This window comes from Bos javanicus, chromosome 22 (genome assembly GCF_032452875.1).
Source record: "Bos javanicus breed banteng chromosome 22, ARS-OSU_banteng_1.0, whole genome shotgun sequence".
NCBI lineage: Eukaryota > Metazoa > Chordata > Mammalia > Artiodactyla > Bovidae > Bos > Bos javanicus.
The window spans coordinates 15,603,108-15,621,991 of NC_083889.1; the positions used below are offsets into that span (position 1 = coordinate 15,603,108).

Below are 18,884 nucleotides of genomic sequence, written 5' to 3' on the forward strand. Positions count from 1 at the left end.
AGCATCTCCTCCTTCCTTTACCGTATTTTCTTATGCTGTTTCCTGTTATTTATGTTGCTAATCTGAGAGGGATTGGGGGCAGGAGGAGAAGGGGACAACAGAGGATGAGATGGCTGGATGGCATGACTGACTCGATGGACGTGAGTCTGAGTGAACTCCGGGAGTTGGTGATGGACAGGGAGGCCTGGCGTGCTGCGATTCATGGGGTCGCAAAGAGTCGGACACGACTGAGAGACTGAACTGAACTGAATCTGAGAGGAGGTCACATTGGAGTGCCCAGAAAATTGAAGCAAAGCTCATTTTTGTTTTGTTCATCTTTTTGGAAAGAAAACAAAAAATTGTCAACATTTTTGTGTTGCCAGTGTGTTTTTCCACTGGAGGAGTGGACTAATCCGGAATTGTGACCGACTTTGAGGCTGACGTCTGTGAATGGGATGATGGTCATTTTCAGAGTGTGTGGGGGCGCCTGTCAGGCCGTCCCATTGCATAACTGCAGGTGCTGTTGACACAGCGCAGTCCTCTCTGCTGGAGGGTAAAACAGTTTTGCTAACTGGTAGGTCTGTGTTTTCAAAAGAAATCCAGATTCCTTCTTCTACTTGGCTTTTTGGGATTACTGTCTTTTATCAAGTCCTACTCTCAGTGATAAACAACTGCCTGTATGGGGAAGAGTGACTACTCTTCTGGTGTAAGGCAACATGGTTATCTGTGGAGGCTGGGCTTCCTCTGTTTCTGGTCAGGTATTTATTTTGCTTTTATTGGAGTGTCATTACTTTACAGTGTTGTGTTAGTTTCTGCTGTACAACAGTGTGAATCAGCTCTCTGTATGCATATATCTCCTCCCTCTGAGTCTCCCTTCCCCCGCACCCCGCTTCCCAGCCCTCTGGTCATCACAGAGCCCTGAGCAGAGCACCTGGTGCTGCACAGCGGCGCCCCACTCGCTGTCTGTTTCACATGTGGCAGCGTGTGTATATCAGTGCTGCTCTCTCAGTTCATCCTACCCTCTCCTTTCCCTCTGTGTCCACAAGTCCATTCTTGTCTGTCTTGTGGTATTTATTCCCTGGAGGTAGGACGTGGCACTCAGTGGGCCAGGCTCTGGTCATGAAACCATATGTCACAGGTTCCTGACCCTTCATGGCTATCTGCCATTTAGGTCACTTGGTGAGATTTTCATTTGCAGTTGGGAAATGCTCTGAAGAAATAAGATGCTTCAGTGATTTAGAAGGGAATAACCACTTGAAAACCATCTATAAAAGAGAATAAGGGAGCAGAACAAGTATGTAAAATAAAGCCAGTGATCCCTGCGTTGAACTGACTACGTTTTAGAAAATGATTCTTGAATGTTTGTGCCTCATAAATGTGAACTACTGTATGAGGACCAAGAACCACTAAGTATTAGCAATGGATGAATGAGAGAATGCTTGAAATAATTAGCAGGTTTAAATTGGCTGATTGCTGCTAAATATTGAGTGAGACTCTACAGAATATGTTGGATATGAAGGCCTATATTTTTTACTGTGTAAAAATTGCATCTTGAAACACAAGTGGATTTCACAATAACAAGGTTCTTTGGGTTTTCAGAGATCCCAAGTCATGAGTGAAGGCAGTGTGTTTTTTCTGATTACTGTTAATGGTCCCTACTGGTGCCAATTGCTTACCTTACAGAAATTTTTCCTCCTCCATTCTGATGGAGCAGATTAGTTCAGATTTACATAGAAGATCTGATGTTATGGCTAACTGAACAATTCAGCAGATTCACAGATCCAGACGTAGTTAAACACAAGAGATGGCCACCTACATTTGTTCATAATTATAGCAGGCTCACAGTCAGTGAGGTTTAGCAAAGTTGCACTCATACTAAACATATGGGTGGTGGTCAGGGTCACCGTCTGTGTGATCTGAGAGGTTTTACCTGAGCCAGAAAAGCTGCTGGGTGGCATATATGTATTTCCTCTGGTGCAGTAGAGTAGTCTGTTTTGTATTGTAAGGAACTACCTACTCTAAATGTCACTTATCCAACTTTAACTTGATCCAAGCACCTTTTTAAAAACTTTTGTTTAATTATTTTGAGAGAGAGGTACAGAGATTCCATATGTAATCCCTGTTCTTACATGTGCATGGCCTCCCCTACAAGGGGCCTATGCTGTCATGAGTTTAAAATAAATTTTTGCATTTCACAAAGACTTTGGTGGGAGGGTGAGAGGAAGGGGAAAATGGTCTAATAGAGACCAAATGAAATTCAGTTAATTTCCTTCACTCATTGTGCATCTTGTCTTTCTTTTTTTTTTTTTTGAGTGAACTTTGAGAATACCACTTTCTGCTTTGCCGCCTCAGGTATGACAGATATAATTTTCATCGTTTTTCTCCTAAGAGAACCACACACAGCTCTTTAACTTCTGTTGTTTCTATGCGTGGAGAAAAAAACCACAAAGACAACATTTTTTTTACTTACTGGGACTTTAGTCCCAATCTGTATATATTAATCCTGTCTTTTATGGGCAGCCCCGTTCTTTCATTCTTGGTTTATTTTTATAGGATGGTTTGGGGAAAAGAGCAAAAATTCCTAGATTAAAATACTTGTTTTGGAAGGATTCCAATAATAGAGAACAAGTAAAAACTGATTTTTTCCAGTTTTTGGTACATTAGGTCAACCTGTGTGCTTGATCTCTATGAGCAGTAGAGTGCCTCTGTCCATAAAAGTTGTTCTACCTTGTGGCAGTGACCCCATATATTTCCCAGATTCTTGATACTGATTATCAAGAATCAGTAATCAAAGATTCAGCAATTGTGATATTTCATGTAAAAGTACCTGGCTAAATCCTCCATTGAAATACCAGTGTTGAATGAAACACTCTAACATTATAATCCAGCAGGTTGTGTGTGTTTAAATAATGTTGAGTGACTTTGTGTGCCTGTAAGGCTTACAGTGCATTGGGGGAAGAGACAGAAATAACCACATGAGTAGCATGGCAGCTGTGAGATCTCTTAATGAATACCTGGCTCTGGCTCAGGGTCCATTGTGGTCCTCTAAAGTACAACTGCAGCTGACGTGGAGGTCTCAAAGGAAAGTAGCAGGAGAGCACTCTAGGCAGTAGGGACAGAAATCGCAAAGGCCCTGTGCTAGGGGGACCCCTGGGCCATTCTGGAAGAGCAGTGCGGTGGATGGGCAGAGAAGTTACGAACTGACTAAGATTATTCCATATGGAGGCACAAACCCCATGTTCCTTCCGCAAAATGACCTTAGTTCATCTCAGTCCTCGTACCATGATGTGTAATAATTAGACAGGTTGCCTGTGATTTTACCTATAGATTGGTGTGCTGTATGACAAGCAGGAAGCACTGTGTGAGGTGTCCTGGGCTGCCATGCTACACTACAGAATCTTCATCAAGCAGCGTCCGAGCACCGTAAGGTGGCAACAGAGGGAGAGTAGAGTAAACCAGCAAAAGTAGCCAAAGATACCATCTCCTTTCTTATATCTCTCTGTTCCTTTTTAATTTTCTTTTACTTCTGGCTCCTGCCACTCAGGATCCCATGGGCTTCTCCGGTGGCTCAGTGGTAAAGAATTCACCTGCCAAGTAGCAGAGATCCAGGAGACAGTTTGATCCCTGGGTCAGGAAGATCCCCTGGAGGAGGAACCAGCAACCTGCTCCATTCTTGCCTGGAAAATCCCATGGATAGAGGAGCGTGGCAGGCTACAGTCCACAGGGTTGCAAAAAGTTGGACATGACTTAGCAACTAAACAACAACAACTCAGGATCCTGTACAAAGACAGTCTGTTTTTTATAGGTATTTGTTATAAACTAAGGAAAAGGACACTATGAAAACTTTTATTAACTTAGAAAGTGTTTAGCAAAGAGATCATTCCAAGTCACAACAGAATAGGTTACATCTGGTCTTTTTCACTCAAAGGTTTTCAGATCATCTTGCTTTTGATCTTGCCTGGCTGTCTCCTGACCATGTGGAGCTGGGCTGAGCATTTCTTATTGGTTCCTCTTGAGATGAAAGACTGAGTGTTCTATTTGACCCAGTTAGAGGCATTTAAGTTCATTGTTCTGTGCTCCATCCTTCCCTCAGTAGCTTGTAACTAATGGGAAATACCTGGGGTAACTGCATCTTGAGAATGTCTCCTTTGTGTACTGACTTCTTTCTTGTCCTTTTCCTTGTTTCCTAGTACGTCCTGTAAACTGCTTTGTACATTTTGGTTCTGGATCTGGCTGTTTTGTTGTATTATTACTGGCTGGTGGCTGACTTATGTCACATGAATGTCTGGTTAGTATAGCGTTGTTGGCATATAGGCTCAGCTGTCCCATAAGCATGTTGGAGCAGGTGTTACCTACGTCTTAGGCCTGGAGGCTGTAATCTGGTCATCATCTTCAGACTCAAGACCTACTGTAATGACTAAGCTGGAGAAGAATGCTTCTTTATGTTTTGAAACTGATGAACTGTTCTCTTGTTCCTGCTTTGCTGGTTCTTTGTTTTTCTTGCAGTTTGCATTAGTCTCTGAATCTCGATATAGATGTCTGATAAGCTGACTCATATGCTGTCTGGCTAGAACCATTCTTTAAGCCTAGATGTGAACTGACAATCCCATCAAGCTGTCTTCTCTGGGATATTAGAAGGTGGGTTCTGGATTACTATATGAGTTTGGATCCCAGGAAGAGCAATGGTAAAGAAACTACTTGCCAGTGCAGGAGACACAGGAGACGCAGGTTCAGTCCCTGCATCGGGGAGCTCCCCTGGAGACGGAAATGGCAACCCACTCCAGTATTCTTGCCTGGAGAATCCCATGGACAGAAGAGCTGGCCGGGCTATAGTTCATGGGGTTGCAAAGAGTCGGATGCGACCAAGTGACTGAGCACTCACACACACATACATTAAAAGTAAATAATTCCTGTCAAATGAGTCACACAGTACATCTCAGCTTTCTTCTCATGTCATGAGATGAAAGATGGGGCTGAGTATTCTCCAAGAGTCCATGGAGCTCTATGCTCTGGGTCTGTTCTCTGAAGCTTTCTGTCTGAGAAAATGCTGTCATAGCAAAGTACTCATTACTAACTAATCTGTGCTGACACAAATACTAAAACTTTTTATTATTTATTTATCTATTCTGGCTTTTCTGGATCTTGGCCGCTATGCGCGCTTTTCTGTAGTTGCAGCGAGCGGGAGGTACTCTGGTTGCCGTGCGTGGGCTCTTCATTTCAGTGGCTTCTCTTGTTGTGGAGCACAGGCTCTAGGCACATGGGCTCAGTAGTTGAGGCGCACGGGCTTGGTTGCTCCGTGGCACGTGGTATCTTCCCAGACCAGGGATTGAACCATGTCCCTCTCATTGACAGGTGAATTGTTGAGCACTGGACCACCGGGGAAATCCAAAAATAATAAAACTTTTTGCATTGGGAATAATAGCTATCTGTTCCCATATTCTGGTTTCTTTACGTTTCTATTTCAGTTGGACTTAGGAAAGGGACTTCAGAATCAGTGTCCGTTCATCCTTGGGAGATCTTTGCTGACATCCGTTGGCTGTTTTGGCTACAGTTGATGTGTGGTACTGTGATGCAATCATGAGGACGTGGTCCTGGGTTTCCCTCATCGGAAAGACGCTTCATTAGATGGAAAAATTAAAACTCTTGATGCCGTGAAGCAATTTGATATGAGTTCGAACTGAAGGGGTTCTGTCTCTTTAATCACTAAAGAAGAAAATTAGGAAAGAATTATGAACAGAATCTCATGCCAGGATGTCATGATGTTATGGGTAGGGTACATGCATTCCTGTACATCAAACTGAAATCCCAAACTAGGGGGTGTATTTTTGGCCCATAGTATTATTTTCATGTTTGTGAAAAGTTCATTCAAAGTCCTTTTGAATCCACCCAAAGTCCTAATGCTTGTTAAACTTGTAGAATGATTTGGCTCATAGGAAATAACTATTTTTGGTGCCTGAAGTTATTTTATGAGTGTAGTATTAATCTCCAGTCATTTCTGCAGTGTCAACATTGAGGTATATGGAACCGTATCATTTGCCAGAGTGTAGCTTAAACAACAAATACTGTCTTTTCTGATTCTCAAGAATAGTTACAGTTATCATATACCCTCTCACACATCCATTATTATCTGTATTTAGATAGATTAAATATGAAGCCCTCCTTCTACCAGACACCTCTCAAATTCTACCGAATCTCATCAGTTCACATATAATAAGAGTGAGAGGTAGCCTGTTCAGTCCTCAGTTTTCTCTTCAATGCCAGGTGTTTGAAGGAGGTTCATTCTACCTTTTTATAAATCATGTAAGTTCTTTCTAGTCCTAGGGTGAATTTGCCAAATGATCTTTAGTCTGTTCTTTCCCGTACAGGGTTAGTCATCTCATTTTAGTGGAGCCTTGGGGTTTTTCTGAACGACCAGACCTTGCTGATCAAGAGAGACCAATTCCAGTTTGGATCAGAGCCTTGGGAGCAGCGTTGACTCCCTTTAACCCTTTAGCTGGCCTCAGGATTGCAGGGCCCTTTGGTGAGTGCTTTTATACCTGTTATCCTGTGTGTGTGTTTGTGCCCAGTCACTCAGTTGTGTCCCGCTTTGTGACCCCACAGGCTGTAGCCCACCGTGCTCCTCTGTCCATGGGATTCTCCAGGCAAGAATACTGGAATGGGTTGCCATTTCTTTCTCCAGGGGATCTTCCTGACCCAGGGATCAAACTGCATCTCTTGCATCTCCTGCATTGGCAGGCAGATTCTTTACCACTGTGCCACCTGGAATGCCACATATCTGTATCCCTGGAGAGCACAATGTTTATAGAGAACAACAGAGGTGTATTTGCTGAACTACCATTGTTAGTTAAAATCTTGAAAACAAAAACAAACCTTACTTTTTCTCCTCCTCCTCTAAAAAATACCAGTCAATGCCTAAAGATGACTGAAACCAGGCTCCTCTCCTCAAAGAGGAATCTTTTTATGGTAAACATTACAGATAATTAGCAGGCAGTTCAGTTCAGTCGCTTAGTCGTGTCCAATTCTTTGCGACCCCATGAATCACAGCACGCCAGGCCTCCCTGTCCATCACCAACTCCCAGAGTTCACACAAACTCATATCCATTGAGTCAGTGATACCATCCAGCCATCTCCTCCTCTGTCATCCCCTTCTCCTCCTGCCCCCAATCCCTCCCAGCATCAGAGTCTTTTCCAATGAGTCAAGTCTTCACATGAGGTGGCCGAAGTATTGGAGTTTCAGCTTTAGCATCATTCCTTCCAAACAATACCCAGGACTGATCTCCTTTAGAATGGACTGGTTGGATCTCCTTGCAGTCCAAGGGACTCTCAAGAGTCTTCTCCAACACCACAGTTCAAAAGCATCAATTCTTTGGCACTCAGCCTTCTTCACAGTCCAACTCTCACATCCATATATGACCACTGGAAAAACCATAGCCTTGACTATACGGACCTTTGTTGGCAAAGTGATGTCTTTGCTTTTGAATATGCTATGTAGGTTGGTCATAACTTTCCTTCCAGGGAGTAAGCGTCTTAAGCTAAGGATAAGGTTAGGCGACCTTGAACATTCTGAAAAAAGCCAAGGCAGGGATGTCACAGGTAGTGTATCTACTAGCCTGGGGCATGGGAGGAAGTGATCTGTTGGGGAGTGTTTAACCAGCTAATGATATCCAGCTGACAGGTCACAAAGCCAGACCTAATCGATGACCTGGGATAATAACCATCACTTAGATTCCTTTCTTGCCCTATAATGTTAGTGTTAAGAAGATAAAGTCGTTCTTTCCTACAAAGATTTGGGGGAAGTCTCTGATTTAAGTTCATTTCACTCTCGACTCCTCTGTCTCAGCCTCACTCACCTCGTTGTCATGGATGGTGACAGTCTGCACCTCTGCCTTTCCCTCTTACGGCTTGTGTCAGTGAAAAGGACTTTAGGCTGGAAGTAACAGAAGACCTCAGCAGCCTAAAGCAGAAGGCCTTTTATTGTTTTCTTAACAAGCAGTCTGGAGGCAGGTGGTTTTAGCATTTTTTTCTCGAAGCTGGCTCCTTGGTGAAGGGTCTGGGTCTGCGTATGTGATTCTCTTGACCTTTTACCTCACAGTTCAGCAGTTGCTATTACAGACAGCGTCAGCTCGTCAAGCAGCACTATGAACAAGAAGAAGGGAAAGCATAAGGCTCTATGTCAGGGAACAAGGTCTCCCCTAGGAGCCCCAGTAGGCTTCCCCATGTGTCTCTGCCCACCCCTGATGTTCTTCCATCAACCAAGAAGACTCTTCTGTGACTGATCAGTCAGCCTTCATTTATTTCCAGGGGTTCGAGTGAGGGGCCTCCTTTCCTGGGCACGTTGTTGCCTAACTGACACAAGGAAGTCAGGTTCGCTTAGCAGGAAAAGAAGATTGGCCTGGTGGGTGGGTGAGGGTGTGGCAGCAACTTCTGTGTAGGTGGCTGCAGACTCTGCCACCCTCTCTGCCCAGGCCCAGCCCCTCCTTGTCCCAGTGCCATCCCTTTGGGGTGTGGAGAGCAGCAGGATGCAGGAATGAGAAGAGGGCATAGAGAATGATTTGGTGACCATGCCACATGCCCTCAGTACTGATGTAGATAACCTCTCTTCACCAGTCCAGTTCAGTTCAGTTGCTCAGTCGTGTCCAACTCTTTGTGACCCCATGAACTGCAGAAGCCAGGTCATCACCAACTCCTGGAGCCTACTCAAACTCATGTCCACTGTGTCGGTGATGCCATCCAACCATCTCATCCTCTGTCATCCCCTTCTCCTCCCGCCCTCAATCTTTCCTAGCATCAGGGTCTTTTCTAGTGACCCGGTTCTTCACATCAGGTGGCCAAAGTACTGGAGTTTCAGCTTCAGCATCAGTCCTTCCAATGAACACTCAGGACTGATTTCCTTTAGGATGGACTGGTTGGATCTCTTTGCAGTCCAAAGACTCTCAAGAGTCTTCTCCAACACCACAGTTCAAAAGCATCAATTCTTTGGTGCTCAGCTTTCTTTATAGTCCAACTGTCACATCCATACATGACTACTGGAAAAACAATAGCTTTGACTATACGGACCTTTGTTGGCAAAGTAATGTCTCTGCTTCTTAATATGATGTCTAGGTTAGTCATACCTTTTCTTCCAAGGAGCAAGCGTCTTTTGATTTCATGGCTGCAGTCACCATCTGCAGTGATTTTGGAGCCCCAAAAATAAAGTCTGTCACTGTTTCCATTGTTTCCCAATCTGTTTGCCATGAAGTGATGGGACCAGATGCCATGATCTTAGTCTTCTGAATGTTGAGTTTTAAGCCAACTTTTTCATTCTCCTCTTTCACTTTCATCAAGAGGCTCTTTAGTTCTTCTTCGCTTTCTACTATGAGGGTGGTGTCATCTGCATATCTGAGGTTGATAATATTTCTCTTGGCAGTCTTGATTCCAGCTTGTGCTTCTTTCAGCCTGGCATTTCACATGATGTACTCTGCATATGAGTTAAACAAGCAGGGTGACAATATACAACCTTTATGTACTCCTTTCCCGATTTGGAACCAGTCATTGTTCCATGTCCAGTTCTAACTGTTGCTTCTTGACCTACATACAGATTTCTCAAGAGGCAGGTCAGATGGTCTGATATTCCCATCGCTTGAAGAATTTTCCACAGTTTATTGTGATCCACACAGTCAAAGGCTTTGGCGTACTCAATAAAGCAGAAGTAAATGTTTTTCTGGAACTCTCTTGCTTTTTGATGATCCAGCAGATGTTGGCAATTTGATCTCTGGTTCCTCTGCCTTTTCTAAATCCAGCTTGAACATCTGGAAATTCACAGTTCACATAATGTTGAAGCGCCAGCACCCCTCATCCCAGTAGGGCTCAGCAGCTTAGGTGTCAGGTCCTCCTTTGATAAGCTGCTTAAGAGCTTTAGAGGTCTGAAATGTAAATGGATTTTGCTTGATCATAGCTCTACATGTAGCAGTAATGGGGCAAGTAAAGGATGAGAGGAAATCAGGAGATAGTGACGGGGGCGGGAGAAGGCCGAGGAGGGACCTTTCATGCCCTCTGCCTCCCGTTGGTGCTCACACAGGGTGAGAGGACGGTATAGAATGTCTCCTGCATCATGAGAATCCTTGGTGGAGCTGTGTGGTTCCTTCAGAGAATCAGGGAGGCAGGTGAAGGAAGGAAGACCTTGCTACAGTAACGGGAAGTCGTAGCAGAGAGGGAAACCAGCCAGTCCTTGGGCCCTAGAAGGAAAACAGTGACTTGAGAAAAGGTTCCTACTCTTCTTCCTCTTTCCTCTGGGGCCCTGCTCCTGCCTCTCACCTCAGGGGTGGGGCTGTGGGAGCCACTGTGGATGACTGTAGTGGGCAATACTGCTAGTGTGCCAAGCAGAAAGTCTGAATGCATTTTCCCCAGAAATATTTATATCCCAGTTTACTTCATTTGACTTCCCTTGTGGCTTAGATGGTAAAGAATCTGCCTGAAATGCAAGAGGCCCGGGTTCAATCCCTGGGTCAGGAAGACCTCCTGGAAAAGGAAATGGCAACCCACTCCAGTATTCTTGCCTGGAGAACTCCATGGACAGAGGAGCCTGGAGGGCTACAGTCCATGAGATCACAAAGAATCAGACACAACTGAGTGACTTTCACTTCACTTTACTTCATTTAGATGCTGCTGCTGCTGCTGCTAAGTCGCTTCAGTCATGTCCACCTCTGTGCAACCCCATAGAAAGCAGCCCACTAGGCTCCTATGTCCCTGGGATTCTCCAGGCAAGAATACTGGAGTGGGTTGCCATTTCCTTCTCCAGTGCATGAAAGTGAAAAGTGAAAGTGAAGTCACTCAGTCGTGCCGAACTCTTAGCAACCCCATGGACTGGAGCCTACTAGGCTTCTCCGTCCATGGGATTTTCCAGGCAAGAGTACTGGAGTGGGGTACCATTTAGATGCTAATGTGTTGTAAATGTGGAGAAGATACAAATTATTAAGTTAATTTTATGGTATGCCTTGTTGTATTCACCTGCCTTGTTTAATATAATTTATTTTCCTACAAAAACAAGTCTTAGGCAACTGTTTTTGACCTCCTGAAGCATATCTGTAAGTCAGTATATGACAGTGTTTCATTCGTATTGTAATCTTTCCTTAGGGAACTTGAGAGCAATTTCTAGGATCTGTGCTTTTTTGAACCTAAAGTGCGTATTTGAACATATGCCTAATGTAGCATTTAATATTTATTATAGAAGCAAACACTGAAATCTTCTCTTGTTTAGTATCGTTTAGTGACTCAATCGTGTCTGACTCTTTGCAACTCCATGAACTGTAGCCAGCCAGGCTTCTCTGTCCTTGGGGTTTCCCAGGCAAAAATACTGGAGTGGGTTGCCATTTCCTTCTCCAGGGGACCTTCCTGACCCAGGGACTGAATCTGCATCTCTTGCACTGGCAGGCGGATTCTTTACCACTAAGCCACCAGGGAAGCCCCGAAATCTTCTCTACTATTATATAAATTAATTACAACTTAAAATGTTTGTTTTCTATTATATAGGTTTAAGTCTAGTACAGCGTTTAAGGCCTGATTTCAAACGGAAGTATTCTTCAATGTTTGACGATGATACAGTGACGGAATACATCTACCACTGTAATGTCCAGACTCCAAGGTAAGGGTCTCGATTCTAAATCTACTGTGTTTGTGTTTTAGACTTTTCTTTTTTGAAAATGTGTGAACAGTCCAGGAGATATTTATCAGTATGTAAATGACTCAATTTAAAAGGACAAGTAGTTCTTAATTTGCTCATCTATTCATGGAGAACCTGTGATGTAAAACACTGTACTGGATTCTGATGAGAGATTAAAAAGTCAGATGTACTTTCTTCCCTTAAGGGGCCCATGGACAAGTTGAGGGAAGTCTTGGTCTCTGGCATCTTATTAAGGTGACCAGAGTTGAGAGATCATAAAGAATTTCAAATAAAACAGTGTTCTCAAACTGAGTATGAATGTTGAACAAAAAAGGAGCTCTGGTGTAAACAAAAGTAAATGGTCTTCTATACCATAGATCTTCTTAGAACCATTTATTATTCCAAAGGGTTTTACATCTCCCAGGCGTGTGGCAGAGACAAGGCAGCCTTTTCAAGTTCATTTGCTGATGGCACCCTTCTGTACACAGCACCTCTTCAGTACTGTGCATCAGCCTGAGATACACTGAGAGCGGAGAGGGGATGGGGAGTCTATATTAATTTTGACAGTGATTAGGAGAGAAAGCATAGTAGCTAGAGGAAGCAAGAGAGCCAAGCAAAGGTATAGCTTATTTAAAAGAAAAAAAAAAAAAAAGACTTCTAGATGTCAAATACAAGGTGCCAGTGGAGAGAATGGAGCTTGAAAGTCTTGAGGAGCTGGGAGGAGCCCCGAAACCAGAGCCTAGAGTCGGTATGGAGAGGATCAAGAACGGAGTGTGATGCTGAGAGCTCTGATTTCCATTCTTCTTTCTGTACCAGAATTGTTGAAGTAGTTTATCAGAAATGTGGTGTCTGAACCCTGTCTCTGAGACTGATTCAGTGGTTCTGGGCTGCATCTTTACCAGACACTTCTGATGATTCCAGTAGAGGTGGGCCATAGACTATACTTAAAAATATAAAAATGGTTTCTCATCCTTTCTAATCCAGACTTGGGTGAAAGGCTGAGAGGTGAGATGCAGAAATAGCTCCTTCCCTTTTTTTTTCTTTGCCTCTCTCACTCATCTCAGGGCTTCTCTGATGGCTTAGATGGTAAAGAATCTGATGCCAATGCAGGAAATCTGGGTTCAGTCCCTGGGTCAGGAAGGTCCCCTGGAGAAAGAAAGGAGAACCCACTCCAGTATTCTTGCCTGGGAAATCCCATGGACAGAGGAGCCTGGTAGGCTACCTTCCATGGGGTTGCAAAGAGTCAGACACGACTGAGCAACTAACACCACTTCTCTCAAAGAATATGTACACCTACTTTATTAAAAAGATTGAGGCCATGAGAGCACTGGAGGTATAGCTGTAGCTTCCATCTTTTTGATAAAGTAAGTTATAGGTTGTCTGCCAAAGGGGAGGGAGGCTGCAGAGGTTTGGAGTCTGCAAGTGATTGATGTTTTGTGACTCACCAGGCACTTGACTTGGGTGGATTCAGTCTGAACACTTCACTGACTTGTCCCAGCAATCGTTAGTGGCCTGTTCCAGGGAACTCATCTGTCTTCCTGTGTGGTTTCAGTGTTTTGTTCTTCACCTACTCACATTTCACAATCACGTGTGCCCATGTAGGCCTAGTTTGTGGCCTATCCTGTGGTGGAACTTGAATTCACAAATGGCCATTCACAAGTATGCCTAGTACCACAAAGAGACCAGAGAAGTGACCGCAGAGTGGATTTGTCTGAGGAGTTTGCCAGACGTTCTGTATTCTTTTATGTGACGCTCAGTCAGGTGTGGCCCACACGAAAGGACAAAGGAGACGCTCGGGAGAACAAAGTTTAGTATACTCACAGGTCCTGGAGCGGGGTCACTGAGGAAGGCTCACAGAAGATGCAGCAGGTTCTGATCAGGTGGCAGAAGACAGGCGTGAGGGGAACTCCAGGAGGGAACCTTTACTGGGTTCTGTGGGAGATGCAGGCAGTGCAGGGTGGGCAGCGTAGGATGGACTGCTTAAGTTATTTCAGTGGGCTCTAAGATATCCAGGTGGTTTCTAGTTGTCTGGCACCTGGCCCTGGGATGACTAAGGCAGAGGAACATCACCTCCTGGGATGTTCAGGCCAGAAAGAAGAGGCACAGCTCCATGTTAGTTAGTTTGCATATGAAGGGGTGGTCCCAGCTGAGTCCTTTGGTATCTCTAAAAATAAGTTAACCCCAAGAGGCAGTCTCTTCCCAGCCAGAACAGTTTTTAGGAGGACTTCCCTAGTAGTCCATTGGCTAAGACTGCATGCTCCCAAGCTCAGGTTCGATCCCCGGTCAGGAAGCTAGATCCCACTTGCCACAACTAAAGATACCAAATGCTGCAGCAAAGATTGAAGATCCCACATACTGCAACGAAGACCCAGTGCATCCAAATAAATAAATATATATTTGTTTTTTTAAAAAAGGTTTTCAAAGGTGTCAAACATCATAATATGCAGAAATTTAAAATATGTAACAATTCACAAAGAATACTTAATCTGAATTTGTTCTTATCTTGGTGTTGATGTTGCCATTGAAGGTAAAAAGCTGGTGTCATGAACCTGTGGAGAAGCTGCCTTGTGAATAAGTTAGAGTGGGGGAAAAAAAAAGTATATTTCCACTCTCCCCAAAGGAAATTTGATAATTAGGGACTTAGGGTTACATGTTTTGATTTGGAGGAGGATCATTTTTTGTAAGAGATTTCTTTTTTAGAGGTTAAAACATCCTTCTTTATCTAACAAAAAAGTATATCTTCTGTGAGGATGGTTCCTTACACTTCCTAGTAAATTATTTTCTGTGCAAGCTGCAGTCTTTCTTAAATGGGGGAGAATCTGAATATGAGCGTGTTTTAATAGAGGTGAGAGTGTGATGTGCACTTATCCCCCAGAATCATGCATGTGATTTTTCTCTCTTTAAGTGGTGAGACTGCGTTCAAAAACATGACTATCCCTTATGGATGGGCAAAAAGGCCAATGCTCCAGCGAATTGGCAAAATGCACCCTGACATTCCAGTTTCCGTGATCTTCGGCGCCCGATCCTGCATGGATGGCGATTCTGGCACCAGCATCCAGTCACTACGACCACAGTCATACGTGAAGACGATAGTAAGTGTGTGATGTAGTTTTGGTTTTCAGTTGCACATGAAGTCTGTTCTATTACCTTTGCTTTCATTGAGCCCTCTGGTCATCCCTGTGCCTTCACATCTTGGTCAGAGACCTGTAGTCATGTGTGATGGGGGCAGGGTTTGATCCAAACAAATCTTCGTGTCCAGACAGCAAATCACCATTCTTGGGGCCTTGTCAGTCTTGGAGCCACAGCATCTCTAAGGTGGGAGAGACCAAATGAGGGACAGACGGGTCCAGTACCATCTCTCCCACCTCCCAAGGCAGCACATTCTCACCTTGGCTAGTGTTTCTGTCCGCCCTACTGTTAAAGATCAACCTAGAATGTTATTTTTGCATCTTAAAACTTTAGTAAGATTCACTGGATTTTCTCTTTATTCTCAGATCCTTTATTTAATCAAATATATACTAGTCACTGAGGATTAGTATTGCTTTTTCTTTCCTGTTTTATTCATGTATAGCCGTTGTCAGTTTCATTGCTCAGTGTCTTTAAGTGTGTAAAAGCATTCTTAAATGCTTTTACTCGCTGACCACCTGACGGCTTTTGGTTTCCTAGGCCATTCTCGGAGCAGGCCATTATGTGTATGCAGATCAGCCGGAAGACTTCAACCAGAAAGTGAAGGAGATCTGTGACACTGTGGACTGAGCAGACTGCAGATGATGTGGGAAAGCCACACGCCGACACGCTCCTCAGCAGTAATTTACCGTCTGGGACGCAGAGTAAGGAATCTGACGCGAGAACCAGGCAGTCTTCCTGACTGTACTTTGCACATGTTTTCTTTATGAAGCTGCTCACGCATTTAAACCAGTTAGTGCCTTCTAGAGGAATGACTTTCCTTTGTCCTACACAAAATCAAAATATATGAGTCTCCAAATCCAGTAACTGTAATAAAAGGTTATTTGTCCCTCTGCCATACTGAAAAACTGTAATTTTTCAACTGAAATTTTTATTTCTATCTAACTTTGCTAGGTCTGGTACTTTTTATATTGCCATCTATATTGCCAATTTTAACAAGTGGTTTTCTGAGTTTATTATTTTATATACTCCAAAGGTGCACTTTATTTTCCTTGCTTATATATACTGTGTCCAATAACTGATAGAGTTACTCAAAATTCAGTGTTTTTATGTAAAAATTTGTTATTTTCTTAGAATATGTCACTTTGTTTTTGAAATGAAGTATTGAGAGAGGGTTTTGGTTAGGAAGATGGAAACTGATTTCTAGTATTGATTTCTCTGAGTATTTCATGTGCTGAAAAACCTTAACGAAAAGTCTCTGCTTTTCTCTCCCATTAATACTGTTATTCTTTTCTGTGAGCCAGGATGCAGCAGAAGGAACAGATTCCCTCACTGAGGGGACATTAAGACTATTACCTTCCAGTAAGCCAATCATATATTTTCATCTAACTCTTACAGACAGGTGCTAAAACTGGATTATATTTTTACCACTAAAATATAAAAATTGGTGGTGCCATTATGTCTCATGGCACCAGAAGTCAGCTAATATTGGTTGTTGTTTTTTTTTTTTGGAAGAGTTTTGTGTTGATTAAATAACTTACATACTTGAAGTTATATGACAAACGTTCTGTAAGGTGATTGAACTATGCAACAGTAACTACCATCAACCGTAGCACTTTCTTGCTGTGTTACTACAAGGGATGCTTCTCTGAAACTGTGAAGAAGCTCCACGTGGTACCTGGCTACTACTGAGAAGACCCTCTGCAAAAGAAAATGGCAGAGGGTGGTCACCAGCAAGGCACCTTTGCCTTTTGTTTTGCTTCACGTTGCCGGGCTAGGAAAAAGATGGTTGTGTAAATAAAAATGGTGAACTAGAGCAAACAATGACTTCATGGTTTTGATTGTTGCATTTGAAAAATGATCAATTAGTAAAGTTTTAGCTGTTAGGAAATGAAGTTGATGAACTGTGAGGAAGACCAGTTATTCTGTTTTCAACATTATCTTCCCATACCAAAAAAAAAAAAAAACCAGCAAATTTTACTGAAGCACAACAGATAGCTTCCCAGTGAGCAGTTTGTGTCTCTGTTTTGGGATGGACTAGGTTAGGACAGAAGGTAACAGGAGAGCTAACCCTAGCCTGGAGAATAAAAGTAGCGTTTACTTTTTAGATTCAGAACTATTAATGGTGCAAATAATGTGGGTTATTTTGGTATTTTTATTTGACATACTCTCCAGTCTCTGTTCATTTTCCTTTGCTGGGCGAATGGCAGTTTTCAGTTGTCCAAGAAGGTTTCTGCACAGGAAATGTGGTCCTAACCCTTAGAGGGAAGTTACCAGGTTCACTTAAATGGGGCTTCTGGCCACTGATGTTCCAAGTGATTTAGGGAAAAGATGTACCCAAATGTCAAGTGGAACTTATCTTCCTACTGACTGATTTTGCTTTCTTTGAAAATTATTGTCATAATTCTTTTTTTAAAGGCGAATTTTACCTTGGGCTGTTGTGTATGTCATTTTGTGACGATTGAGCTAGCACAAAAGTTCACAATCCTTGAGTTCCTGAAAATACAGTGGGTCCTAAATGTTTTCTTTTCTTAAAAGAATCTATTTCAGCATTTGACTTTGCTACATCATGCACAAGGTACCTTATTTTATAGAAAAAAATGTGACTGTGATAGTAGCAGTAGGACCAGTGTGTGTTTTCTTGTCTTTGGTATGGTCCTGTTGGTTTATACTAGTTATCATAGGACCATGGATGCAGTGAGTGTTGAGGGACACTTGTCTACCCTTGTGGGCCTTTCCTTGTGGCTCAGCTGGTAAAGAATCCGCCTGCGATGTCAGAAACCTGGGTTCGATCCCTGGGTTGGGAAAATGCCCTGGAGAAGGGAACGGATGCCCACTCTAGTATTCTGGCTTGCAAAGAGTCAGACACAACTGAGCGACTTTCACTTCACTAGTGTCTGCATTCTAAGGGAAGGCTGTTCCACCCCTGGCTTTACCTGTATCCATGTGTCCACTAGTATGATTTCTGTTTTCTTCTAAAACTAGTTTTAAAACAAACAAACTCTAGTTTATCTGGAGTTGGTTTTAGAATATTATCTAGAAGTACTTTTGAAATTTCTCCATTCATATACATCATATATTTATATTTAAAGGGCATACTAGATTCCAATTAAACAAGTCTTTTCCTACATAAAGGTATTGTAAAGAATAAACAGTAATAGCCAGAACTCAAAAAAAGAACAGTACAGAAGGAGGGATAACTCTACTAGATATATATCACACTGTAAACAATGGAGGAAAAGTCCAGGAATTTATTGTATGATAAAGGAATCATCTTATTGGCGGAGAAAAAGACTTCAAAAAGTGATGTTGAGACAAATGTCATTAACCATATGGAAGATAATAAAATTGAATCCATTTCTCATACTGTACAGAAGGATAAAATCCAAATGGATTAGAGACCCAATTGTAAAAATGAAACCTTCTAAATAACTGGAAGAAAACTTACCTGAATTCTTTTGTGACCTGAAAGTGGGGAAAACATTCCTGTGACTGAAAATCCAGGAACAATAAAAGGAGGAATTTATATGTTTAACGAAAAGAGTTTTGGATGGCCAAAAAAAGCAAAGTTAAAAGTAAATAATAAAGTGGCAAAAAATATTTTCAGCATTTATCACAAAGGGCTGATATAACCCTAATACATAAAGAATTTCTAAACTTTGAAAAGAACCAGAAAGAATTGGCAAAAAGATATGGACAGTTCACAGAAAATAAAATGCAAATAGCTCTTAAACATATGAAGATAAACATAAAAAGAGAAATGCAAATTAAAACCACCAAGATAACCTTTCTTCCCTGTTGAATCGCAAAAGGTGCAAGTTATACAGTGAGACAGTGAGGAAACAGGCACTCCAAACAGTACCGATTCCTGTGGGTGGAATTTGTTAAAAATTCTCAAATTAAATATAAGTTTATCCCTCAACCTTAGTCTCACTTCTAAGTATCTGTCTGAGGTGTACTGGTAAAAATATGAGTCAGTGTACGAGTGAAAATCTTTATGACAGTGCTATTTATTACAGCTAAAGAGTGGAAGCCAGCCAAATGTCCATCTAGAGGGGATCGATGGAATAAACATGGCGGATTCATACAGTGGAATACTGCACAGCTGTTTTTTAAAAAAATGAGGGAGCATCTTTAGGAG

At 42.6% G+C, this 18,884-nt stretch overlaps 1 protein-coding gene across 6 annotated transcripts in view; it reads left to right on the top strand.

Moving 5' to 3' along the window:
- Positions 1-18,465, top strand: part of ABHD5 (abhydrolase domain containing 5, lysophosphatidic acid acyltransferase) — a 43,709-nt gene extending 25,244 nt beyond the window's left edge. For 5 of the 6 annotated variants that reach the window (XM_061396159.1, XM_061396160.1, XM_061396162.1 and 2 more), the window contains 4 exons: positions 6,345-6,499; positions 11,488-11,599; positions 14,523-14,709; positions 15,284-18,465. In XM_061396159.1, coding sequence (XP_061252143.1) covers positions 6,345-6,499; positions 11,488-11,599; positions 14,523-14,709; positions 15,284-15,373 — 544 coding nt within the window. In that variant the 3' untranslated portion in view covers positions 15,374-18,465. The remainder of the gene's footprint in view (positions 1-6,344; positions 6,500-11,487; positions 11,600-14,522; positions 14,710-15,283) is intronic. The other variant, XM_061396163.1, reaches the window with a different exon arrangement.
- The last annotated feature ends 419 nt before the right edge of the window (positions 18,466-18,884 follow it).